General features: G+C 40.3%; 1 protein-coding gene across 1 annotated transcript; it reads left to right on the forward strand.

Moving 5' to 3' along the window:
* The first annotated feature begins 866 nt into the window (after nucleotides 1-866).
* TAB3 (TGF-beta activated kinase 1 (MAP3K7) binding protein 3) lies at nucleotides 867-27,386 on the forward strand. The gene is made up of 7 exons (XM_033147209.1): nucleotides 867-1,175; nucleotides 9,607-9,797; nucleotides 13,896-15,348; nucleotides 20,971-21,131; nucleotides 22,346-22,439; nucleotides 23,926-24,009; nucleotides 25,904-27,386. The coding sequence occupies exons 2-7, from the start codon at nucleotides 9,696-9,698 to the stop codon at nucleotides 26,050-26,052; spliced, it is 2,043 nt and encodes a 680-aa protein (XP_033003100.1). The 5' UTR covers nucleotides 867-1,175; nucleotides 9,607-9,695; the 3' UTR covers nucleotides 26,053-27,386.

The following is a 27,386-nucleotide window of genomic DNA, read 5'->3' on the forward strand; positions in this document are numbered from 1 at the left end:
AGTAAGTCCTATTGAATTCAATGAGGCTCACTTCTAGGTAAGGGGGCGGGCGGGGCGTGGGATAAGTGCAAAATAAAATTTAAAAATAGCTTTCGTGAATGTGCTTTAAAATAACGATGCCTAGCCTTCTACCATAACAAAACGGGTCGCCCCCGCCGGATTTAACACATTATTGGAGGGAAAAGGTTTCTTCTGTACCTTTACAGATGGTGAAGGCTACCCCTGATGAATTTCTGTCTGTCGTGAGGATTTAGGCGTGTACAGACTTCATGTCCCCCTTTCAACTTTACGAAGCTTCTTTTCTACTCTGAGGGAAACCGTTGTTTCAAAGCGCTGCGGCAAAGAGCGTTTTAAAAAGACAGGGGGGGGGAAGAGACACTTCCCATCGCTGCATCACTATCTGTTGAATCTCTACCTGACACGAGGCCTTTCCAAGAGTCGCAGGCGACTTGCCAGCGAGGAATGTCTTGAATCTGACCAGAATTATGGCAAATACCCGTGTTTCTTTTAAAACCCAGGCTCCTTTTCTATCTCCTGGGTGGGTAGAGAAGACCAGAATTAACTCAAAGCCCGGCAACGTAAATAGAGCGAGCGACGTTGTCTGTTTTAACTAAGCCGTTCCCCAAATTTTCACCACCACTCCTGCCCCGCACATGGAGGTTTCCTGGAAGTTCAATCTGGGACCGGAAGTGAAGTCTGTTCGGAAGCAGCGGCGGCGACTGGGCCTCCCCCCCCCGCCCCCAGCGCAACATCTCTGTCAAGAGGAGGAGGAGGAGGAGGTGCAGCTGGCCGGGCTTGGTCCCGCCCCTCCCTTCCCTTCAGCCAGTCGGGCCTTTGCTCGAGAATCCCCACTCGAATTCTTCTGCCTGGCAGTGGGCGGGCGGGGCGGGCGAGGTCCCGGAAACGCTTCACGGCCCTGTCTAGTGCGCTGACCCGCCCCTTCCCACACTCTCTCCCCCCCCCCCGTTCGGTCTGCACTCTGCCGGTACCACCCGGAGACGCCCCCCTCGCCTCACGCAGACGGAAAAGGGGGGGGAGTTGTCCCACTCCACACACACACAAACACACCCCGGAAGCGACGGGGGGCTTGGCCTCCTCTGCTGCCCCCAACGCCCAGGGGCCGGATGGGAGGGGAGCGAGAGATGGTGCTGCTGGAACCGGCCCCCCCGCGAGCGGTGAGAGGCGTGGGGGAAGGGCAGGGGTGTGGGTGTGGGTGTGTATGAGAGAGAGAGAGAGAGAGAGTGATTGTTGGCAAAACATGGCAAGGCGGGTTAGGGGGCAGGCTGACTGTGTGTCCAGTAAGTAGGCAGGAAGGGGTCAAAGTGGTGACTTGAGGGCAATGCTTGGGGTGGGGGCTCATATGCCTTGAAAAGGGCGACCCCCTCCCACTCCACAAAGGAAAGGCTGCAACAGTGGATGGGCTACTGGGGTGGATTAAAACCTTGTATGGGTTGGGATGGGGGGGATACCAAGTGTGTCCTTGCACCTGCTTACAAATATGTAGTAAATGAAAGGCAGAGCATAAACTTTATTCCCCTGTTCTTTATCTGTTTTCATCTTACAAATTTAGCAGTAGTGTTGCTCATGAAGTTGGTAATCAATTTATAGATGAACTGGGGACTGAAGAAAGGAAGTGTGTTCTGGGTGATGGGGAACCTGTTTTTGAGGCCTGTTAATCCAGGACCAATGTTAAGGGGTCAGGTGTCCATCCCCTTGTGTGCACACAACAGGCACACTTTTGGACCTGTAGTGCTTGGTTTTGAATGATTAAATCACAGACAGGGTGAAACTTCAATAGGGTGTGATGGGTGTGAGTCTTTTCTCCTGCACCTACGTGCTCAGGAAAACTTTTTGTCTGTTTTGGAGGCTGCTTTCAGGTTGCTTGGATATGCCACACCTTGCATGTATTTGTATAGCAGGGATATGAGCAGTGCTACAATTATTACTTTGTTACTGTTGCAAGTAATTGCGTATGTAATAGCTGCTTCTGCTGCTTGCTTTTTTGGCATTTCTCATCAGCAGGGTGACTGCAGTATGATGCTGCTGCTTTGGTTTTGGCAGCTTTGAAGATAGACAGTCTTGAGTGGTAGCAAGGCCTTAGCAATGTACTAAAACTTATTCTTGCTAAATATTTTTATATCTTGTTTGGTGTTGGCAAATTTTAGAGTATATATGTTCAAAAGATTGAGTAAGACCATTCAGGTGTTAGTTTTTTAAAATGTTTTTTTTTATGCCATGCTTGCGCTAGTCTGGGCCAAGAGCTACTTGTGTGTACTGCATTCATATATGATTAAGAAGCCAGGGTAGCCTTGCTTCAGGAGAACTGGTCTTCCCTACAAACCGAAAAACCTATGAAATGTCAGGGCATTGTTGTAGATGGGAAACTGTGTCGCCTGTTTTGCTTTTTTATTTTGTTTCTCTTCTGGGTAAACCAACCATACAAATAAGGCAACAAAACAACTAGCCTTCCTGCCCATATGTACCTCTGGTAGTTATTTGTGGCACAAAGGAGACGGAGTAGAGAGAATCAGTGTTTGTAACGTTTTCATGCCTAAGTTACCCAAAGAAAATGCTTATATGCCTCTGGTTGTGATAAAGGGATCTTTCATTGTGGTTATGCAGTGGAATAATGCTCCACCTGTAAAAGTAAAATCATGATGATAAAATATGAGGCAGGTGGAAGGCAGTGTGAGTTGTAATACTTGTTGCCTGTAATGTGAGTGTGTTATGTTGTAGGTGACTGTGGAACTTGTACAGCCATGTTTTTTGTTGCACTGTTGCAAGTGCTACATATGCTGCATTAGCTAGGATAAAAACTGCATTTCCCTAGTGGCATTGTACTCAGTGGTAGATAAATGTGATTTCCTTGCAACAGAAGCACTACCTGGATTACAGTGACCTTCAACCTCTACAATTATATCTATTCTTATAAAATTATAAATTGTAGTGTAGGGGTTTCCAAGCTGTAGTCTGTGAACCACCAGTGGTCCGCAGGCTTCATTTAAGTCATCCATAGAATATCTGTAAAAATGCAAATAAAAACCATACATTACCTAGCATAGTACTTGACAATTGTTACAGCAGGCAGAAAAACCATTAGGTTGTTTGACAAATTTTAATAAATGTTCAAGAAGTCAATGGGGACAAAGGTCTGGAGGCAAGTGCAGTAGTGAACAATAAAAATATATTCTAATTATGTATTATTCCAACCCAAGTGCTCATATATATTGTTTCTACCAGCGTAGAGGCAAGAGAAAGCATGGATATAACTTTATAAATATATGTATAATGTAATACCATATCTAGAATTTGGTACATTTAGGAAGCATAGTTTGAGATGGAGATAAGCACTGATAATCTTATTGGAAGTGTAGTAAAAATTGCAGTTTAACTTCTGTGTTTTGATATATGTATGATGCCATCTGTGCCACTTTTGATGTGTGAATTGAAGTGGAAGCAAGATTCTCTTGGGACATTCAAAAGGTGACAAAGAATAAAATGAATCCCTTTAAAAACGGAATAATCTTTCAACTAAGATTTCTCCGCATGAACCATTATATCTTTAGCCCTGTGTCTTGTGAGACCTTTTTCACTTTCAGTGAAGAATTTCTGCCAAGCAGAACAGTATAACAAACTTTCTAGCCAGCTGCTCACAAGCATTGTAAATTGGGGGTTTTCTAGGTTATCTTCTAATTCCCTGTCGGTCAGTGAAAAGTATTACCTTCTGTAATCTTCACATATTCTATTCCATAGGAATACCATAATGCATCTTGAGCTACCTTAATTTTTTGTGCTTTGTTCTGTGTGTAGTTGCTTTCTCGTTTCTAGTTCAGAGGTGAGAAAGTAACATAAAACTTGTTAAAGTCATGTTACTCTTTAAGAAGTAGCTGTACTGCTTTTAATGTTTTTATGTTGCTGTACACCTGATGTTTTACGAGTGGGAGGTATATAAATACTTAAATAAATTAGAGGCAACCAACTGATGAGTTAAGGGGACATAAGTGGTAGGGAGGGATAACATTTCATGTTTCGCTTACTGGTGAAAGCAGATAAACAAGGGAAGTCATGTTGGCCAAGTGATGTGATCTTGTTTTGAACATTGTCTTGCGTCTCATAGAATCATAGAGTTGGAAGAGACCACAAAGGCCATCCAGTCCAACCCCCTGCCAAGCAGGAAACACCATAGAACATCTCATAGAATGCTTGATGTCAGTGCAGACATAATAATTATGAATAGATTTGCAGAGGGGTTGAGGACTTCAGAGGGATAAAAGAATGATTTTTTAAAATTACGGTACTCTTCTGTTAGTGAATGCCTCCACTGGAGCAACAGTGCAAGGGTGCAGCTGGATTCTACCCACTATAAAAAGAGAGACAGTGATATCTGCTTGTTACCGTGCAGACTTACTTAACATTATGGTTTCCCATGTTAGCTTGTAGCCAGTGCGTAACCATGAGTTAGCTATTTAAATGTAATTATTAATAATGGTTGCATCTCTGTGGAAAGACATCCCTTCTCATTCCCAGCTGTCTGCTCTCATGGTCAATGATGGGATGAGATGAGAATGGGGAATACTTTGCATTTCCAAGCTTGTGGTATTGTTTTATGGTACTCTACTCATCCCCACTGTGATATGTGAAATTCCAAGTGATCCCAAACCAAGGAATTCTCTAATAATTGACTTGTATACAAAATTGTTGTCTGTTGTGAGTGCACCGTGTTTGAAAATCTGACAATATATAATGCCACAACTAACTCCAAGGTGGTGAGAGACAGGGAGATAGATTGAGTCAACATTTTGAAATATGATTTTATTGAGATATTAGTCTATTAATTTCAAAATAAAAGAGCTAGATAAATTAAAAGCAACATATATCAGCTGCAGTTTACCATGAAATAGATATTGCAATGATGAGTATAAAGTAGAAAAACTGTTTTAAGGCATTGTCTCTCTATCTTTTAGTGGGTTCTAGAGTGCTAGCCAGAGATGTAAAATTTCTGGAAGTCTTTAAGCTGTGGAAAAGCAGAAATAATGGGAATTGAAACATCTGTAATACTTATTGTACTATTTGGCATATTTATCAATTTTAAAACTTCAAGTGTCTTAGTTTTGTACAAGCAAAATTGCAAATTGGATGTACTGTACCCAGTTATAATGCTCTTTCTTCTGGGGTTCTCACTGAAGCATTAAGATTTTTTTTTTTTTTTTGAGGCTTTGGTACCCACAATAGGTCTTTTGCAGGTTTTGTCCTACCATCTTCTGACTGTTTTATCTTCCAGCAAGGCAGAGCAATAAGGTGCATGTTTCCCCAGTCTGTAAGAGGATGTCTATTGAGGTGTAAGATGAAAAAGTTGGCCACAAGGAAGGAGCCAGGTCAAAAGAAAGCAGAATCAAGTTACTTGCTTCTAGTCTACTAGTATCTCAAAATCAGACTAGAAGTCACCAGAAGAAGGCAAGTAGCAATTGACACGTATTGAAGGCCTTGTATAATCGTCTCATGAAGATGCCACATCCTCTAAATGCAGAAGTGCATTTTGAATTTCAGTGTTATAGATGTCATAATTATCATTATTTAATGCTGCAGATTGCCTTACATTTAAAAAGTTTCTTTTCTACCCTGCCTTTCTTCCATCATGGAGTAGAGTTGTCTCCGTTATATCCACAATTACAAGCTAACATCTTACCCCAAGTCCTGCTTTAGCCCTACTATCTTTGGGCATAGACTTGGTCTCCACTCTGCACCACAAAGAACACGTAGGCTTCTTACTGACTGCAGCACAATTAGCGATAGCTTAACAATGGAAGAAACAGACTGAAATACCCCTGAATATATGCGAAAATAATAGCTGGGATACAGTAATGTCTGAGCATCTCACCAGACACAGAAGAGCAATTAAAGGTATAACAGAAAGAGACACCTTCCAAGAAATGTGGACACTTTTCTTTAACTATGTTAATGACCCAAATCAAGACCTTGTTGTACCAACTGATCAGTCTTCTTAGTGGAGATGGTATGTTCAGTAATATGTTTGAACATTGAATGTGTAAGCTTATGAGTAAAGCTAGGGGATAGAAGAAACACCATTAGCTGTGCACTTGGATAAGTGTTTAATGGTTCTTGTATTTGTTAAAAAACCCAATAATAATTGTGTGGGGTTTTTTTTAAAAAAAGACTGGAAATGGGATTCTCAACTTTAGACTCCATGTTGCTTTTAAGCTAATCAGGTAACTATGGCCACATCGGAACCTATTTGTATGTGATTGAAGTAGTATAAAAACAGTAATTTATTATTGGTTGGGCAGTTAGTAATAGGATGTTAGATTTCCCCTCCCCTTTCTAATTCTCCAGTAGTGGAGAGAGGTGGTGGTGTCATCTTTGTAGGAACCTGGGCAATGCATATAGAGATGGTTTGTGTGGTAAGTGAATGATGGATGTGTTGTAGCAGGGAACAGTTCTGGAGATGCTGGAAAAAGGGAATATATGGTTTGTTGTAGGTAATCTGCCAGTAACTGTACACAGCCTGCAAAACTCTGTCCTATGATTTCTTGCTTGTGAAAGCAATCTACATCCTGACTTCAGATCCCATTTGACCATTTGTTGTAGAGCAGTAGGACTGAACATGGAACTGGAATTTTAAGCTGGCTGTGCAGCAGCCTCTTCATAGGGCTGTCTTTGTATGCTGGCTGTCAAACTGTGTATGGTGCACCTATTACTAGAAGTGAGGCAGCACTTGGCCTGGAAAAGCTAAAGCAATACAACTCTTTTATTTTCACATTGCAGAATAGTATCTGGAGTCACATTAGTGAACTATCATGGGGAACATGACAGTGGTAGTTTGAATGAGTGCCACAAGTTGTATCTACACCGTTGCCTGCTTTTAGTAATTTTTTTGGGATTGCTGTGATCATGGCTTCTGAGGACCAACTCGCACAGTTATACTTTACGACTTACATTGTAAGATTGGGATCACTTCTAACAGTATTTTCTGAACCCATATTCTGCGCTCTTCTGGAACAGAATCCAGCATAAGTAGAGAAGCAAGCAATGGATAATTTTTTCATTATCCTCTTATTTTAAAATCTATCTTTGTGCATTTGTGTGCCTCTGTTTCATATTTGTAGTTACGGTCATACCTTGGAAGTCGAACGGAATCCGTTCCGGAAGTCCGTTTGACTTCCAAAATATTTGGAAACCAAAGCATGGCTTCTGATTGGCTGCAGGAAGCTCATGCAGCCAATCGGAAGCACCATTGGATGTTCGCCTTCGAAAAATAGTTCGCAAACCAGAACAGTCACTTCCGGGTTTGTGGCGTTTGGGAGCCAAAACGTTCGAGAACTAAGCTGTTCGAAAACCAAGGTATGACTGTATTTAGTTTATGCATTTCTTGTATAATTCTAGTGTTGGGAAGCAGACATGTTTGAGAAGATTCTCCAGTAACAAAATACTAATTGTAATCTTGCCTGAAAAATTCAGTCCTTGAAATAAAAGAGTTTTACATTAGACTGTGCCAACTATTTCTTCCTGATTTTGCAAAATATCTTTTGAGTGCATGTTTGGGAGACAAAGTGTGTGAATGAGAGACGGAAATGGAGCATATTATTGTTTGTTGGACAGGGGTGGAGAAAACAGTTCTAACTTGTTCCACTGTCAAATCTGGGATCTTCTGTCTGGATCCTTGAACTGTATAAGTGTAACACTTCACCACTTCAGCAAATGCTGAAACGGGGGTTTGAATTAGGTCAAATATTTAAACTGTATTCTTCTACCACTCATGTTTAGGAATATGTAGCCAATATGTAGCCAATGATAGTAACATCTACTGAAGCCACTTCATGCTTGGTTCCTCTCAATGTATTGATCTGTATTCGAATGTTAGTGGCAATGCTGACAGCATGAGTGTATGGCCATTTCATTCCAGTGAGATTTTTACATTTATAAAGATTATCTCTAGACTGTCAGATGTAAATGTTGCAGTATGCCTTCTTCCCTAACTGACCTGGAAGGATTGAACTATGCATTATGCTATACAATGCAGCTGTCTTTATGTTACGGTCCAGTTTTGGGGTCAGAACTGGAGTGCTAACATATTAAACAGCATTGCTGTGTGTTGCAAGGTGATCAGGCCTGAGACATATCCTGGGGTCTCTCTGTGCAATGGGATGCAAAGACAAACACCTACAGCCTGGGATCTTACTTTGCCAGTGAATATATGGACACACAAGCAGACCAATAACGAAAATTTAAACGCTTTACTTCTTGACCAAGTTTTCCACAGCTAGTGCATCCTCTCCCTCATGGAGAAATGGGGACTAGAAATTGGATGGAAGGAGTTATCCTACCTAAGCAGACTAGCTCTCATCCATACCAATACCAAGGATGGGGTAATACTCACACAAAGGATCCTGGCTAGGGACCCTTGTAACAAGTGAAAATAGGAAAAGGGTGAGAAGCATGAGAGAAAGAAGTGCTGCAGACACATTGCTTCTTTGGGGGTTCGCTGTGTGGGCTTCTTGGAATTGGCATTGAGAGAGAGCTGTCTTTATACAGGTACAAAATGGAGAACAAAGCCCTATCTCTGGGGATCCAGAATGCCATAAGTCTGCAGAAACAACATTATCCATTGCCAAAATCCAGGTCTTCACACACATGGGAACATCCATTATGTATGCCTAGATTCTCTGCATATTAAAGTGGCAAAGTCCAGATTACTTGCATCACAGTTGCAGTTGCTTGATTTTCACACCTCATATCCACTATTCCCAGCATTCTTTTTTTGCTTCCAACCTTTGAAAGGGAAGAACCATTCACATTCTCCCCCCCCCCAAATGTATCAATTCTACTATGTGGTCACTAAGCAGTTACTAAGGCTCCTTATCTTCAAGGTTGGATTGCTTCTGCAAAGCTTCATTTACTGTGCTAAGTTTTTCGCCTATCTGGGTTACATATATGTACCGGTACTTAACTTTAAAATGAAAGGATAGGACAGAATTAAGAAGTTTGATACAGTATATGTAACATTTTATATACTATAGAATGAATACAGTATGTCATAAGATAAATACAGTACTGTACTTCAAACATTTACCTACCAGGTTACCAAATACACAAGGTACATTTAGCAATGTTTTCATATACATGGGGCACCCACCTCTGCTTGCCATTAATTTGGGAAAATCCAAGCAACTATTCATGTTAGTTTTGAAGTGTATGTTCAGAGTGTGACTTGCTATGTAGGTCCTCTTCTATTTTGAACTTAAGAGAGATCTAAAGGTGAGGATGGTAGAGATGTACTGGTCCCAAGCTCTCTTGCTAGAAGAAGCATAATTAAAGTTACTGTTGGGAGGGACAAGCTTGCCCTTGTCTCATTTATTTGAAGATCCCTGTCCCAAGTCTAGGAGAATGAACTTGTTTTCAAGTACAGTCCTATAGAGTATAGGTTGTAATTATGCTTCACTGTGGCATTGAGTGATGAAAGTCATGGCCTTATGAAATAATAAATTGAGACTTTGATATTCATGTGTCCATCAGATATGTATATGTTTTTGTGTGATTGTCTAAATCATGTTGAACTATTTATTTATTTTATTGTATTTGTATTTATAGAAGATGCCAAAAGCATCAGAAGAGCATAGCCACTGGGAAGCCCGTTGACTGCTATTTTCTTAGAGTCTTGAGACTAACATCAGTCTGACATGGCACAGAGCAGCCAGCAACTCGACATGCAGGTACTCCATGACCTCCGGCAACATTTCCCTGAGATCCCAGAGAGTGTGGTGTCACAGTGCATGCTCCAGGTAAGAGATAAAACAGTGGTTTTCTTTTGGAAAAAGTTCATTGTAATATGCTAGTAAGATCCACACACAATTCCATCCTCTTTGTTTATGAAAGATAAAGGCTTTTTTGTGGGGTTGAGGGTGAAAATTTAATTCCAAGCTAGGTCTTCAGGCTTCCCAAAGCATACTTCATTATATGTTAACATAAAGATTTTCAACTTTTTTGAGTCCATGGCTCCCTTGACCAACTTCATTCTTTCTGTGGCTCCCCTGTGGGGAAATGCACTCTGAGTCTCAGGAGCTTATTTATGTCGCCCCTTGCCTGCTAAGCTGTCAGCCCCTCACCCCTTTTGGACACTTCTCAGGAATCCTCACCTGTTTGTTTGCATACTTACTCCAAGGCCACCTCAGCTCCTGGCAATAAGCACCTCCTGCCCTGCCCTTGTGGCAGCATTCACCTGGAGAACTTGTAGCCAGGGCCATTGCAAGAAACTGCTGTGCAAGCCTTTGGAGGCAGAGACTTGAGAGGGCACGAGAGGAGGGGAAGAAGGAAGGAGGCCAAGGCTTTCCATGGCACACCTGACCACCATTTGAAGTGCCCCAGGGTGCCACAGCACACTGGTTGAAAACCACTGTTAACATATCTTTCACTAATAAAATAGATTCTACTCATGCCACTTTAATTTAGTTTAAAATCCCATTGCATCTAATTAGCAGGTACAGGCTGTGTCCTGTTGAGATCAGTGAGATTAAAACAATGGTTAAGCTCTTAAATGCTATCTGTGCATTTTTATTTTCAATTATGTTCTAATTGAAATAATTGTATTTTATTATCAATATCTTATTTTAAGTAGAACACAAAATGCCCTTGGGGGAAGCAGAAAGAAATAAAATGTGTGGCAAATAAGTATAGGCATGTAATCTGCAACCCGGAGGAATGGAAGATGAGCATGCCCGGGTCCTTTTAAAATCATCCTCATTCCAGTATGACACCAGCCCGTTGGTAGTTCTTGTGCTGTTTAGCTGTGATAAGATTTTAAAACAAGTATTCCTATACAAAATAAAATAGTGTTGTACAAATATCACTTAACAATTTGCATGGGAGACTTTCAATGACTTGTAGAGGAAAGGGGAAATGTTTAAAGCAAATAAGGTATTTCCTCCCTGTAGTGTAAGCTCCTAAGGTGGAATTCTCTCACAGTAAGATACCTGTTATGTTTTTGTTTTGTTTGTGTGTGTGTTTTGGGTAATATTGCCCTGAACCCATTTAAGTGATTTCATATGGGAACAATGCCAGAATAAGAAAGATGTGTGCTTTTGATGCCAAGACAATAATAAAAGGTTCTGCAGGTAGGCAGTTGCAAGAGCCAGGAAAAGCCTCAAGAAACAATGAACGCACTGGTTTGAGGCTTCAGTAGAAAGATTGAGGCTGCTTAGCTCCTTGGCAAACACATTTCCAAATACTCGTTTTGATTTTTCAACCCTTCAGTAAGGAAGATTGTGATCAGAATAACAAATATATTGCAAGAATTTTTTTGTTTATCTCGGAGTATTCTGGTTTAAGCTTAGAATGTTGGCATATCTGGGGAAGTCCTTCTCAAGACCTTTCTACTGATGCTTCCCTCTCCCTCTACCTCAATGAAGTGTTCAGGAAACAAATCTGGTAATGGCAGAAGCTTTGTAGGCCTGATCCTTAAGACCTTGGTGCTTTTACCATTGGGCTTATTGAAAACAATATTTTGGGAGGTATAGCTCCTGTGAATCCTGGGGTAGTGGATGGTCAGGAGCCTCCAGATCTTATGGATGAAGCCTACAAACCTATCACCAACCAGCTTTCCACATCTTGAAGGTTGGGGATGTGGTGGGCAATGACTCTATAGAACTCCCCATCCTAGAATTCAGGTATCTCATGCTACAGGTAAAGCTTTAGAATTTCCAAATGTTTGTTTGACTTAGTAAGAAGAAGATGAAAATGAGATGAAATTTACTGAAGATGCTACAAAGTTCCTTAGCATACTAGTAAACATCACAAAAGATGAGTTCACCATTTTGATACACATGATACAATGCAGGATAAAATTTGGGATATTAGCTAGTCTGTTGGAGAACAAGAGATTTATTGTTGATGTTGATTTTTTTCACAAATTCCATTGACCTCTGACAGTATTGCAAATTAACATTTTCTGGAAAAAGCAAAATAAAAAATTATAATGGTCCATGATAAAATTATAAGAAGTTTGCTAACGTCTTGCACATGGGAAAGGAAACGAAAGCATGGGAATAAAATAATATTGAAGAAAAAACACTCTTTTAAAGTGAAGACACGTGCACAACATGTGGCTTGGAAGAGGCATCTCACTGGAGGCTGCATTGGCAGATTCCTTGAAACCCAAGCACAGCAGAGTGTAGATCTCAGTATTCAGCACTTAGCAAACTTCAGTGTGTTCAATTCTGTTGATCACAATTCGAAGAGAATGTCAATACTGTTAATGTAAGAGGTTTCATTAGATATCAACAAAGAGTAGATTTAAAAGCGTACATTATTAGGAATCATTTATTATATCCCTCCAAATGTTTTTGACCAGTGTAGTTATTGCTTTTAGAGATGTTAAGAGATGCTTGAACGTCGCATGTCTCCCACCTGCTCCTGTTTCCTCACTTTCAAGCTACAAATAAGGACAAAATTTAACGTTTCCCATCAGTTATGAAAAGAGAGAGAGATAATAGATGTTGTAAACAGTGGGAAGCTTATTAGTGAAAGGGGGTTTGGATAGGCAATATTTTCACTGAAAATCTTCTTTATAATGTTCCCATAATGCAGCCCTTTATTGGCATGTTGTTGTGTTTTTTTTTAATGAAGCAATGCGTGCTGAAGAGACGTGTGATGATTTTGTTCCCTGGCTGTGATTGGCAGGTGTAATCTTAGAAGAAACTGGAGCTGGGCTGAAATTATGGTGGTGGGGGGGGGGGAGAAAATGGATTTTAAAATTTGGGGAGGGAAAGAGGTAAGCTTCCCCAAAATGTTGGGGTGGAGGTTGGCTTACCTTTGAGGTGAATAAGACATTCTTCCCCTTTCCTGTACGTACTTGTAAGAAAAGCCTCACAGCCCCTTGCAGCATCAGCAGGGTTCCATAGTAGCCTACCACTTGTGTTTCTTAAGAAGTGCTGAATCTTGCTGCTGCTATAAGCAAGCATGAGGCTTTTTAAAAAAGTGCTGGAAAAGGGAAGGGCTTTAGCCAACTTGTAAAATTAACTAAGGTAAGTCATCCCTCTTAAAATTTTGGATGAATTTGCTTCTCCCTCCCTCGCACTTTTGCAGGGGGTGGATAGCCCCCTGAAAGTGCCTGAGAGAATATTTAGCCCAGAATTAGGAGAAGCAATCTTCCACCTCACACCAGGAGGAGAAACTCTTCTGAGATGGTGGCTATTGCCTAACCCCCCCCCCCCCCCCCCAGTTCAAGCACTGCTTTCCTTTGTGGGCCAGAGGCAAAAATTCAGTGGTGTGACAGACAATAATAACTTATTTTTGTACAGTTGGCTACATTCCAGCCATGCTTTTTTAACCACACACTCAACTCTCTATGCAGGCAAATGAGTCATTATCACAGTTGACATACACAATCCAACAAGGCAAATTACTTGCAAAGGGAGTGACTGGTGGGAAGAATGGCCTGAGGAGTGTCCTGAGGGTCAGATGGAGAGGCTCAGAGGGCTCCATTTGATCCCAGGACCTGGATGTAAAGTGTGCCTTCTTTAAAACCTTTGTTTATATACAAATGCTGCAGCTTTAATTGACTACAAAAAGAGGATCATTCAGCTGATGCTTCTTAATTCAGGTGAGAGTCTTAACTGAAATATGATGTTCAAACTAAGCTTTATAGGTAGTTGACATGTATGCATGTGGAACTACAGGTATCTGAAGAAGTGTGCATGCACACGGAAGCTCATACCAAGAACAAACTTAGTTGGTCTCTAAGGTGCTACTGGAAGGAATTTTTTTATTTTTTATTTTGTTTTGACTATGGCAGACCAACACGGCTACCTACCTGTTACAGTATAGCTTGTCAGACTCATTTACTTAATTTTAAACCCTTAACATTTTCTATTTCTTATTACTAGAACAACAACAACCTTGATGCTTGTTGTCGAGCTCTTGCACAGGAGAGTAATAAATACCTATACATGGAGTACCACCCAGATGACACTCGTTTGAACAGGAATCGCCATCTGCATATTAACCTCGGCATCCATCCTCACACCAGCTATCACGGAGGGGATGGAGCGCAACTTAATGGTGGTCGTACACTGGTACATAGTTCAAGTGATGGACATATTGATCCACAACGCACAGCAGGTAAACAACTGATATGCTTAGTTCAAGAACCACACTCTGCTCCAGCTGTTGTGGCAGCTTCTCCCAACTACAATCCATTTTTTATGAATGACCAGAATAGAAACGCAGCTACTCCTCCTTTGCAACCACCTCAACAACCTTCTTCCATACAACCTGGAATGAATACATCTGCTATGCAAGGCCCGCCTCCTCCTGCGTATATGCACATACCTCGGTATAGCACAAATCCTATAACTGTTACAGTGTCGCAGAATCTCCCATCTGGACAGACTGTACCCAGAGCTTTACAAATTATTCCTCCAATTCCAAGCAATCCTTATGGGAATCCTGGATCTCTCTATATTAGGCAGACATCTCAAAGTTCTTCAGGACGACAGACTCCTACACAAAGTGCACAGTGGCATTCATCACCACAAGGCCCAGTGCCCCATTATAGTCCACATCCACTGCCTGTTTATCCACACCAACAAAACTATCAACCCTCTCAGTATTCTCCAAAACAGCCCCAGATTCCTCAGTCACCTTTTCAGTCGCCACCTGCTTCTCAGTGTCCTTCTCCTTTTGGCTCTCCTCAGCATCAAGTTCAGCCTACCCCGTTGGGCCATCAAAGTTCCCATGTGTTTATGCCTCCTAGTCCTTCAACTGTGCTACCCCATTCATATCAACAAACGCCCCAAACATATCAAAAACCAAGTGGACACTCAGTATCTTACCTTCCATATGGTGGACCTAGCTTATCCAAAAGCTCCATGAACAAGATAGAAATTACCGTTGAGCCACCACAAAGACCTGGGACTACAATGAATAGGAGCCCTTCACCTATAAGTAACCCACCTTCCCAACGGAATCAGCACCCACTGTACGCACCTGCTACTCCTCCTTCAAGTTCTCCTTCCAGAAGTATGTCAAGTCAGCCCAAACCTCCTTATAGTGTTAATCCTTTATATATAACATATACACAGCCAGCTGGACCTACGGGTGTGCTTACTCAGTCACCTCGGGTCATGGTATCTCAGCCAAATCCAGCAGTTTTTAAAATCACCGTAGGCAGAGCACCAGCTGAGAACCTTTTAAATTTAGTGGACCAAGAAGAGCATTCTGCAGCACCAGAACCAATTCAGCCTATTTCAGTTGTACCAGGATCTGGATGTGAAAGAGGAAGCCATAAGTATCAGAGGAGCTCCAGTTCTGGATCCGATGACTATGCTTATACTCAAGGTAAACTTGTTGAATTGCATGTTGCAGTAATTATTGGGAAAAAATATTTGCACTGTGGTACATCCTCCATGCTTTAGTTCCTAAACTACTAACAGTCTTTCGAATTCTTAAGCCATTGTGGAATGCCATGGTTTTTTTATTGGGATTCATTAATGGCAAATATATATCATCTTGTTTCATAAGAGAGAAGATAGAATGAGCATATACTTTGGAAGTTCATTGTCTCTGCAGCAGCAAAGGAGGTGTCAGGATGTAGCTTAAGGGCCACTTTTCCACTGTAGTGTGGGACGATGTTGCAGTATATTGCATTGATACAATGTGGTTCTGAAGAAACAGTTGCTGATGCCATATAATGCATAACCTAATAAAGGGGTCAGCAAACTTTTTCAGCAGGGGGCCGTTCCACTGTCCCTCAGACCTTGTGCGGGGCAGGACTATAATTTGAAGAAGAAGAAAAAACAAATTCCTATGCCCCACAAATAACCCAGAGATGCATTTTAAATAAAAGTACACATTCTATTCATGTAAAAACACCAGGCAGGCCCCACCAATAACCCAGAGATGCATTTAAATAAAAGGACACATTCTACTCATGTGAAAACACGCTGATTCCTGGACTGTCTGCGGGTCGGATTTAGAAGGTGATTGGGCTGGATCCGGCCCCTGGGCCTTGGTTTGCCTACCCATGAATAGCACAGAAATGGTCTGGGGGTAGGAATGGATATGCTTAATTCAATTGACTGAATACTACCCTAGAGTAACTTCTGCCAATATAAAGCTAACACAGTTTTGCATTTCTTGGTGTACTAGACTTATTGTGCAAGGTTAGAATTTACAGAGCAAGTAGTGGTCATGATGTGCAATAACATCGCATGCTGTTGAGGTTTTGTCACCTCAGACTCCTGTGTAATGTCAAAACTGATTGAAGTTTTTGCATTGAAGATGGATTTAATCTGTAGTTAAATAATTTTTGAAGTGTGTTGTTGAAGCCTTTTTAATTTTTTTCACGTTTCAAGTACATCTGCTAAAGAAATAGATGCTTTAGCAAAAAACATCATAGTTGATGTGAAGAGGAGAACATGCATAAAGGTTCATTATTGTGGAGTGCTTTTGAAACCTATTTAAGCTTCCAATTGGATGATGAGCTACTTTTCCAAGGCTGCATAGGAATGTTAACAATAATGTATGTTACCAAGCAAAGAGAAAGAAGACAAATGTATCTGGTTCCTTGATAAATTTAGTTTGGGTGACTGTAGCTCTGTAATTAGGGAGCAGCCATAGCTCAGTGGTAGACAACCTGACTTACATGTGGAATGTCCCTGATTCAATTCCCTGACAACTCCAGTTAAAAGTATCATTTTATTATTTATTTTCAACATCTATAAGCTGCCCTAAAAACAAAATAGGGTGATTCACTAACTTAAAAAAGTTAAAAATCAGAAATAATAAAAATGATGATGAAATCTGATTCGGCATGATAGAGCAGAAAATAAAACTGTAAAAACCAAAGCAAACTTTGCACCAACAGATTTAAGAGGACTGTAATGATAAAAAGGTATTTATCTAGCATTGAAAAGATAGTAAAGAAGATGCTATGCGAACCTTTTTGGGGAGGGCATTCCATAGCTAGTATGCCATATCTCTCCTGGAGGTGGCAGCCAGAGAAGGGCCTCTGAAGATGTTCTCAGGGTCTGGGTAAATAACATGGGAAGAGGCAATCTTTCAGATACTGGACCTATCTTCAATATTGGGCTAGATGTACACTTAGTTTTGGGAGTATTATTGTGTCTGGTGATCTAAACATGTTTTTTTTAAAAAAATATGGCAGAGTTTATATAGTTCAGTTTCATCCTACTTCTCAGATCTCCAGTTTAGAGACCTAAGATTGCATAACACCAACAGATTTCTGTCTGATCTCCTAAAGCATTCCTGCTTAGCAGGTTGACAATGCTAGCGTAGATGGACCTGTTGGCAGAGCTCAGTATAAATCAAAATTGTATATAATTTATAACAAGGAAGAAGAGCTAGCTTTGATGTATTGTTTTCAGCTATGGAATAGTCTGAAACCATGGCACTGGCTAACATGACACTGGTTAGAGCCAAGCTAAGTTACTTTTGTTGAGGTCGCTGAAATCTACAGGACTTAAATCATAACTAATATGTCCCGTTGATTTCAGTAGAACCTAACTTCAATTAACTTAATTTAACTCTATTGAAATCTAAGCCTTTCATAAGTACAACCATATATTGTATCTTGCATCTTGCTCTTCTACCAAAGTGCTCAGAGATGTTTATACAAACATAGAGTTTGTAACTCAAGCAGTTAATTATATTTTTAACTCTTGAACTTGCATACTATTTCATGGATAAATTGGAATGCTGATGTATTTACTTCGTTCCCATACTATGTTTTTTTGCTCTGGGCTAAGTGCAGGATTGTTTTACTCTGTACTAAAAAGAAATCCAAATCCTGTGCCAAGATAATTCCAGTTTCTGTAACTTGTATGAATTATTCCAGTTAAGCCCCCTTGCTGTATTTCTCTTGCTTTTATATGAGCTATTCTAAAGTTTACACTAGTTTGCACAGTTTATGCTTCTCCTGCTAGTCATGGGGGGGGGGGGGATGAAGACTTCCAAAGTATGGCAACTCTGCCCTCAAACCCATGGAAAAGGTACAAGTGTTGTACTTAGTACCACAAGTGTTGTACAGTACCCCATATATTTGAATATATTGGGTGTAGTTCATTTTACTTCCGAGTGTAGCATTTTTTACAATGAAAACTTGAAGAGGAGCCTATGTGTTTAGATAAAAAAGTAGAATGCTGGCTAAGGATGATTGAAGGAGACTTGAGAGAAAAGTATGCAGAATGACGAGAATGTATCAAGAGAAAGTACTGATAACAGTGTGCTAAACAATTGTGCTGCAAAATCAAACACTGGAATGTAATATCACAGTTCATACTATCCTCATTCATTTTGTGAATGAACCATTGGCCTTGCTACAGATGTCTAATTATGACATTTAGCAGAGAAATAATGTAACCATGCATTCAACTCAATTTACAGGACCTCTTCTAAATGTCTTTATAATGTGGAGGGAGGCTTTGTAGATCTATATTCGGATGGTGGAAAATCTTGCTTTTGTTGTTGTTGTTGTTGTTGTTGTTCAGTCATTCAGTCGTGTCCGACTCTTCGTGACCCCATGGACCAGAGCACGCCAGGCACGCCTATCCTTCACTGCCTCCCGCAGTTTGGCCAAACTCATGTTAGTAGCTTCGAGAACACTGTCCAACCATCTCATCCTCTGTCGTCCCCTTCTCCTTGTTCCCTCCATCTTTCCCAACATCAGGGTCTTTTCCAGGGAGTCTTCTCTTCTCATGAGGTGGCCAAGTACTGGAGCCTCAACTTCAGGATCTGTCCTTCTAGTGAGCACTCAGGGCCGATTTCCTTGAGAATGGATAGGTTTGATGTTCTTGCAGTCCATGGGACTCTCAAGAGTCTCCTCCAGCACCATAATTCAAAAGCATCAATTCTTCGGCGATCAGCCTTCTTGATGGTCCAGCTCTCACTTCCGTACATTACTACTGGGAAGACCATAGCTTTAACTATACGGACCTTTGTCGGCAAGGTGATGTCTTTGCTTTTTAAGATGCTGTCTAGGTTTGTCATTGCTTTTCTCCCAAGAAGCAGGCGAAATCTTGCTTACTCATATTTTAAGTAACGCAAGCTACAGAATATTTCAGAGGAACAGAGGGTGGTCAAGAATAGCTGTGCTGAAGGGCTCCCATGTTGTGGCTCTGTTTGTGCTTCAGTTTCTCCCACCACCACTACAATGCAGTTGGCAGCAAGTGGAAGAAACTGCTTTCCTGCTGTCTGCCACATCTGAGCTCCCAGGGAGTCGGGTGCTGTTCAATTGGCAGGCAGCCCAAGACCTCAAATTCTCCCCAAAGACAGACGGTGTGAGTACTTTGAACAGTTAGGAAGAGCAACCCTGCATTTCCAGCACACCACAAAAAGAGTCTTCAGTTTTTTCAACACAGCAGATTGCATTTCTGGAAGCCATGTGGAAAGAGCAAGAAAGAAGGGTCTTCAGAAATTTCTAGACCCTCTGCTTATAGAGTGCTTTTCTCTCAACCCACCCACTCTCTAAAGCAAATGCCTTTACTTTGCAATCTCTCTTGATTTCCCCCCACTAAGGACAAAAATGGAGAGTTGGGAATTACTACAAAATGTAGAATTGGGTCCAGTAGTTAAACTTCTACTCTATAATGAATTTTTTTAAGGTCAGTTAAGGAGGGTCAGCCTCTTCATATGAAGATTCTGTTAACTAATTTGTCCTAGTCTAGTCACAGGCTCCTGCAGTTGATTAGAGCACTGATTTTGTAATTTTTTAGGTTAAAACTGCTTTTCCAAATAGTAATCAAATCAAATCAAAGTTTATTGCGTTAGCCAATTGGCCATAGCACATAAAAAAGAATTCAGGCAGAAACCTGCCGCAGTTATACAAGATATGTTAGATACATTTGCTAAACAACAGATATAAAATCATGGTAGATAAAACAAGATATGGTAAAAGCAGTAATAAATCATGTGGCTATGGGTATTTCAGAATATTTACAAAAGTCCAGGGCTTAAAAAAAAAAAAGTTAACCTATCGAGGTGACCCTGAGTTTCAGGGCCTGCAAAATATAGATGGACACACCGCAGGTAACCATGGGGTTGGCGTCCACCAGTAAGTATTTCATACAGTCATCTTCCAAGACGATGGACGGGGGAATTAATAGGAAGAGCCTCGGGCTTATTGAGTCATATAAAGAGCAGTGAAAGAAAAAGTGAATAAAGTCCTCTATCTTTCCCCTGTTGCACGGACAAAGGCAAAGATCAGGAGGAGTGTTGGAAAATATACCCTGTAGGAATGCTAGAGGAATGGAGTGGAAGCAGGCAAGTGGAAAGGCTCTTCTTTGCATGGGGTTCGTCAGGTCACTCAGACAGTGGGCCAGAGATCTTACTGCCTTCATGCAGGGGAACCACGTAGATAGGCTAGCCGAGTTAGATAGAGCCAAATCCAACGCTTCGTCCCTGTCTAAAATCCATTTGCGGATTTTGTCTTTATCGTGTTTAGGTGGGATGACCAAGATAGTCTATGGTGGAAGGTAAAATAGTAAAAGCAGCTTTTAAGAAAAGATTGCACCTGCTATAGTAATATGTTCCATTGTATCAAGTGAATTTGATCGCAAGCAGTGGAGATCATCTTGTAGCCCAGTGTCTTGTACCTTTTGATTTTTAGGATTTAGTCTTGTCGGTACATTGTTACAATTAGATTGCCATTTCATTCTGCACAGGTGCCTTTAATTTTTGAGCGGACAAAGAACAAAAAATGAAGCAGTGGCCAGAAATGGTAATATCCAAGTTACTGTCTAAAATAATTATTTTTATGATGGAAGAACTTTATGTCTACAAGTATAGTTGCATTAGCATGAAACATCTCTACACTGATGTTTGGCTGCATGTTTATAGTCACTTTCTGCTCTTGAAAGCTCACTTGTATATATTATTCCAATTGCAAGTTGGGTTTCTCAGTCTTGTGTATTTGCACTGACTTTGTTCCCTATACCACACTAGCCTTGTTGTTACACCAACGTGCAAGGATGGAGAGGCTAGCAAAGGAACTGAAGTTTGAAAATGAGGAACTTGAAAAGCTCAAAGCTGAAGTGAATGGCATGGAACACGATCTTATGCAAAGGCGTCTGAGAAGAGTAAGCTGCACAACCTCAATCCCAACAGTAAGAAGCTTTTAGAATATTAAAGTCGTTCCCTCCTAATGACAGGGTTTGTCATTGTCATGCCATATATATATATATATATATATATATATATATATATATATATATGCCAGATAAGGTTCATATTCTGGTCCATGCTTTTTCCCAGACCAGAAAGAGTATGGTAGTGTTTTCTTTGGTATTAGCTGTAGATTTCCCCCTAACAGCTTGCATGTTAGCAACATAGTGGTCTCATCAGCTGGGAATAAGAACCCAGGCTGGAAAAAGCTATGATAGGAAAAACAATTTTGTGACCCTGGTACAAGCACTGTCATAATTGAAGGAAGGGAGAGATGAAAGGAATAGGGCATGTGACTGATATTAAATTTTAAATACGCTGCAGTCTGTAATAAACTTGAGATAATGTCATTCAACATCCAAATGTTTTATGTGAATTTCTAAATTGGTGGTTCTTTCCCTTCTGACAAGGAAACTTAATCTGACTATGATATCCTAAAACAGGTGTGGGGAAACTTTGACCTTTAAGATGTTGCTGAATTACAGCTCCCAACAGCTCCAGCAAGCATGGCCAATGACCAGGGATGATGGGAATTATAGTTTAGAAACATCTGGACTCTGGAGGACTAACCCCACACTTGTCCTAAAATCTATATTTTGTGGAGATTCACAGGTACAGGGTGAATTAATTCTTTGCCTGTATCATTCAAGAAATTTACCAAGTTTTCTTTATCATGAAACAAAACCACACATACCAGTAATCACTTTCAAAGTGCATCTATTCTACATTGGTTTGAAACTTGTTTAACTGTCTTGGTTTATTTGCAAGATACATTTGGAGTCATACTACTGTGATGGTGCTGAAACTCCTGTTACTGATCAATACAGAATGTACTGATTTTAAATCAATATAATTTAAATCAGCAATTTATATCCTGATTTCAGTTCCCAAGCTGATAAATTGGCAAATAATGTTTTGCCTGGAAAAAAAGTCTGTACTAATTTAGTACTATACCAGTGGAAACATACTGGTTATCAATTTCGAAGTGTTCTGGTCAAGGGACCCCACAAACCTTTTACACTACACAATTACATCTGTGTAAAAATAAGGAGAGGAAGAACAGCTAAATTAATATTTCACTGTACTTATGTATGTGCATGGCTTAACAAAAATGGTTATGCTGACTTCTGTTTCTATTTTTGGTTCTGCTTTCTAGCCTGAGGAGATGACCAGATTGAGAAGCAAGAACAGGCAGCTCCAGATAAACGTTGACTGTACACAGAAAGAAATAGATCTCCTTCAGTCTAGAGGTATATATTTTAAAATAATTACAAAAATATGTGTTTGATTTGAGCTATTATTATTTTTTGAATATTATTGTTGTTGGCATCTGCCTGTCTCAGGAGACAGAGAATGTTCCTTCGGGGGTAAAGTCAAACTGTTGGAAAGTTTCAGCGCCTGCTGTGGCTGTAGAGACTGATGCAGTTGTCCCATGTGTGATGATCATCCCCAACTCTGGCATTGCATTTTCCCAGCAGGATTAGGAGTTTGCAGGCTGGAACCCTCCTGACAGCCTGGTCTAATTCATCATACAACAGGTTCTTGGCCTGTATGTCAGAGCACATAGTGGGAGCGTAAATGCTCAATGTGTTAACTGAACCAGTGGTGATTGAGAGGCAGCAGGAAAGCAAGCATTCTGAGCCCTCGGTTAGTGGTTCTATTGCAAATAGAAGGCAGTGCCTCACTGCAAAGCCTATGTCATTGATATATGGTTCTTCTGGATGCCCTCCTTGCCAGAAAAAGGGTGTAAGTCTTTTCTTGGAGGTTGCCATTCAAAGTGAATCTGGTCTCCTGCAAAGTGGCAACGTCACTATTGAGTGTGACCCCTAGTGCTCATACCTTAGACCATGGTGTTTTTGCAGCATTTTCATCACCAAAGTGATCTCTCTGGGGCGCAAGCCTGGGCAGTGTATATGGAGGTCCTGGGCTGCCCAGATGACCCCCCCCCCCACCTTGTCCTCTCCAGTGAGACCCAAAGGAAAGCAAAACAATACAATACAATACACAAATGAATGTGATTGGTTTCATGCATATTACTGACATGTATTGACTGCCCTATATCTAGTGCAAGTGATATAAATCTGCAGTTGTTTTCTCTTTGCCAGTTATTTATGCTGTTGGATGCTGGGTATTTCAGTTGTACTAAATGTCGTGGTTTTTAATTATTTTTTTTGTTCCTTTGACTGATGAGTATAAATTGAAAAGGGCACTTGCAAAAGCTGGTTCTGACAGTGTTCCAGGGAATTGCATTTTTAATGACAAAACAGACACAGCCTTTTCACCCTGAAAGAACAGTCTCCTCAAAGAGCAAGGCATTATTTACTTACTGATTGATTTAAAAAGTAAACTTCTCCCCTGCTAGTTCACCATAAGGTCCCAAGGCGGGTTACAGCAGTGTAAGAATACAATATTAAAATCAGTTAAAATAACTCAGAATCTGAAGAATAGGGTGGGTCCTAAAATTATTAATATCATGTGCCAAAGGCCCTGGTAAAGAGGTGTATTTTCAGCCTACAGTGAAAGCTATACAATGAAGGTGCCAGATGCACCAATGTGAGGAGGAAATTCCACAGACTTCCATGACAGGAAAGTCTAGACAAAGACCTGAAGGAAACAGTGTAGGCTGTCAACATCTCTCATGTTGAAAACATGCATGTGAAGTAAGGCTAGTCACTTTTGTTACTATTTGTTCCGTGGGGAGCATAATTTTTCTGTTTTTCTGTTTTATATTAATAGGGAACTTTGACCCAAAAGCCATGACTAACTTTTATGATCATATAGAGCCTGGTCCTGTTGTGCCACCAAAGCCATGTAAAAAAGGTGAGTCACTAATAAAATGTTCAGTATTTAGTTTCTAGTAAATCGCTGCTGAAGAATTTTTATGCTGAGTATTAGTATTTCAGTGTGTTGTATCCAATAATAGATTTGTAGAGACCATTGTCTTGAGAAACATATTTTGGTGTATGGAAAAACCACTTAGCCTGATGTATTGTGAATACAGAAATAGTTAGAACAGTATAAACGACCATTTCATGACACATTTAGATTATGTTTATGCATGAAGTAGGGTGTTGTGAAAAGTAGACAATCAGCTTTAAATTTTAGGTTCACCTTTTTGTTTTTTTTTAAGATAGCTCTTTCTTGTTTAAGATGATTTTGCACTTTCAGCTTTATGTACCATGGTTTCCCCAGCTTGTACAAATTAATCTTTTATTTCCCCCTTTATGTTATTTAAGTGCAGCCCCTTCCCCTAACTGGTGTCTTCTTTTGCTCAGCAGTTTTCCACTCCTTATTTGTCCCTGTTACCTCTGTTGCAATTTTGTCCACTTAGAAAAGAAAAATACAACTCTGCAACTACAGAAGTGTTACTGTCTTCCTTCCCTACCCTGCCCTTCCTTACTTTTGAGTGTGATCTGCCTCCAGTATCTCCACTGGGCAAACCCCTCTTGTAGCAGGGACAAATTCAGGGACTGAAAACACCACAGCGAGAACTGGCAGGGTGAAAGCCCAGGTGGCTAGTTCTGATGATCGTGTGATCAAATAATGAATCAATTAATCTTCCTGTCTCTTTTCTTTCCTCTCCCCTGCTTTTCATGTTCATTATAGTTGGACATATCTTACAGAAATTTCTGTTCACCTGAACCCTTTTCATTGTGTCACCGTGGCTCTATTGGACAACCTATAGTCATTTGGGGAAACTAACACAGCTTAAAAATAAATGTGAAAGGTGATTGCCCTAAGTCAGCCCTATGGATATTTTCAGAAGAATAGAGGGTGTACATTATATAACCTAAAGTACTTGGTGCCAAGTGCTAAAATAATACACAGAAGAATGTTTGTGGCTTTCTGCCAAGTATTAGCTACAGTAATTTGATAGTGCTTTGACAGTGTAGTATGAATGTTTAAACACTGATGTTGCATCATTTAACCTTTTGTGGAAGACACAGGACATATGTACTACATACTTCTCCTTACATTCATTTTGCTATCGCCCTAAAAAATGCTTGCTAATGTGAGGGTAGGTGGCAATAGTAAGCCATTTGTGAGGAACTGAGAGCATGAAAAAGAGGCAACATTAAAGCCTCTCTTGATATCTAGTGGCAAAATTTGAATAGCATGGAGAACATAGGAAACTTGAGACAGCAAATTATATTTGGCTTAACTTTGTGGTTTTGCGCCACAGAGTTAATTTGTGACAAATTCATTCTGGTTGAATTCACATGGGTGTAAATAGATTCATCCCAATAAGGTATGAAGGTAGGTATGAAAGTAACCCAGCATAGAGATTTGGAGATGCTATAGAATAATTAATGATATAATGAAGTTGTGGCAGTGGTGATGCTCTGTATCATGCTGAACATCTAGGGGACCAGAGTAATGTTTGGTATACATTCAGAAGCTGCCCTGGTCCAACCTCTCCTTGCAAAGAAGAGTAAGAAGTAAATGCTAACGTTTAATGTTAACCTGCACCTTAGCAGTGATATCTTCCAGACTGGGCTCCCATACTATGCTCTGACATAGCCTTATAATGCTGGGATGTAGTCTATGTCTAAGAAACACTTTATAGCTCAAATATTTTGTGTGTTTTGGCCTCCCCTGGGAACAAAGGTAAAATCAGATGTGGATAACAATGTGGTTCCAAAATGTTAAAACTTCAGTATTCTTACTATATTATCATGCACTGAAGAGTTTAAAAGAAAACTTTTCTCTGTAGATCATCAGAGAAGTTCCAAGCAAGCTCCACGATCACAGCCAAGAGACGAAGACTTTGAAGGAGCTCCGTGGAATTGTAAGAGCTGTACTTTTTTAAACCACCCAGCAATGAATCGCTGTGAGCAATGTGAAATGCCGCGGTATGCCTGAATCCATAAAGGTCTGCTTTGGATTAAAAACAGGCTCTTGAGGACACAGCCATAGGAGACGGATATATGAGACACCTTTCAGTCATCTGCCAGGCGTTTGCCAGCCAATTATTTCAAATTATAAGGGAGAGATCCCCCTTCCATTCATGCTGCACTAAATATTAGTTTGGGGAAAATACTCCTATCCCACTGCGTTGAGCAAGACTGAAAGGATACCCAAAATGGATTGCCTCGGTGAAGAATGTATAAGGATTCAGATGATTGCTGCTGTTCTAGCCCCTATAATTACATTTGCTGGATAGTAGCCCTTATATATATATATTTTTATAAGCATAGAACTATTACTTTGTGGTGTGAAGTGTTACAGGTATCCAGACAAACTGTGAAGAACCAGATATGATAATCTGGCCACAGCCGTTTGGAAAACAAAGACTCCCTATGTTTCCAGATTGTAAACTACTGAAAAAGAAGGAAGGTGTTTTTCTTTTTTGGGGGGGGGGGGGGTTTGAGCAAAAAAAGTAAAAAAATAAGGATATTTGTAAATGCTGCTTTTTCAGGGTAATTTAATTCTACACAAATGCTGTTTTGAAATTGTGGATCATGGTGAGGAGGGAGACGTACTGTATGAGCCTTATTTATAGAGTACAATCAGAGGTATTTTACAATCCCTTTTGCTTGTACAGCGCTCACCAAGTCATGTTAACACTGGTAATTAAGTAATTATATCATATTACAGAGGAAAAAAATAGTGCTGCATGCTTTTATTAGGCCATTGTGTTTTAAAGCTAAAAGTAAATTATGCTTTTATAAACAACGTTCCCTTAAAACTGTGCTTGATGACAGTAGAGTGGACGTATGCCAAATGCAGAACTATTCCAAATTCTTTTTGGAAGACTTGAGCTCAGCCATTGTTATGTATGAGAAGTGTTTGCACCCTTTTCCTTAGGCCTTTTCAGCTTCCAATTATGTGAAGAATTCATTATGTTTACAGCACAGAAGGTACTTTGTGCCCCCATTCTGATTTAGCTGAAAAACAGTAATCAATATTAGCTCTTCAATAAAGGTTTATTTGCACACTGTCAATAAACCAGTCTGTATTAATTAGTAAGAGCAGCAGATCTTTAAATGCAGTTTTTAATAAAAATTGGGCAGTTAATAGGCATAAACAAAACAAAACAAAGTGGAATTGTACTGGTACGTTTATGCATCTGATTATTATAAAGAGGATGTTTGATTTGTTAGAGTGCTAGGTTGCTGAAATAAAGCACTCCTTTGTGAAGGTTTCTTGGTTTTGAAGTTGAGTCATTCTATAATAAAACTGTTCAAGAACAGTCA

The sequence above is a fragment of the Lacerta agilis genome, chromosome 4, assembly GCF_009819535.1.
Source record: "Lacerta agilis isolate rLacAgi1 chromosome 4, rLacAgi1.pri, whole genome shotgun sequence".
NCBI lineage: Eukaryota > Metazoa > Chordata > Lepidosauria > Squamata > Lacertidae > Lacerta > Lacerta agilis.

Bases quoted from the DNA above. Each gene is read 5' to 3' on its own strand.
- TAB3 (XM_033147209.1), top strand. From the start codon at position 9,696: ATGGCACAGAGCAGCCAGCAACTCGACATGCAGGTACTCCATGACCTC. The intron at 9,798-13,895 runs GTAAGAGATAAA...TCTTATTACTAG, and splicing joins TGTCACAGTGCATGCTCCAG to AACAACAACAACCTTGATGC. The intron at 21,132-22,345 runs GTAAGAAGCTTT...TCTGCTTTCTAG, and splicing joins GCACAACCTCAATCCCAACA to CCTGAGGAGATGACCAGATT.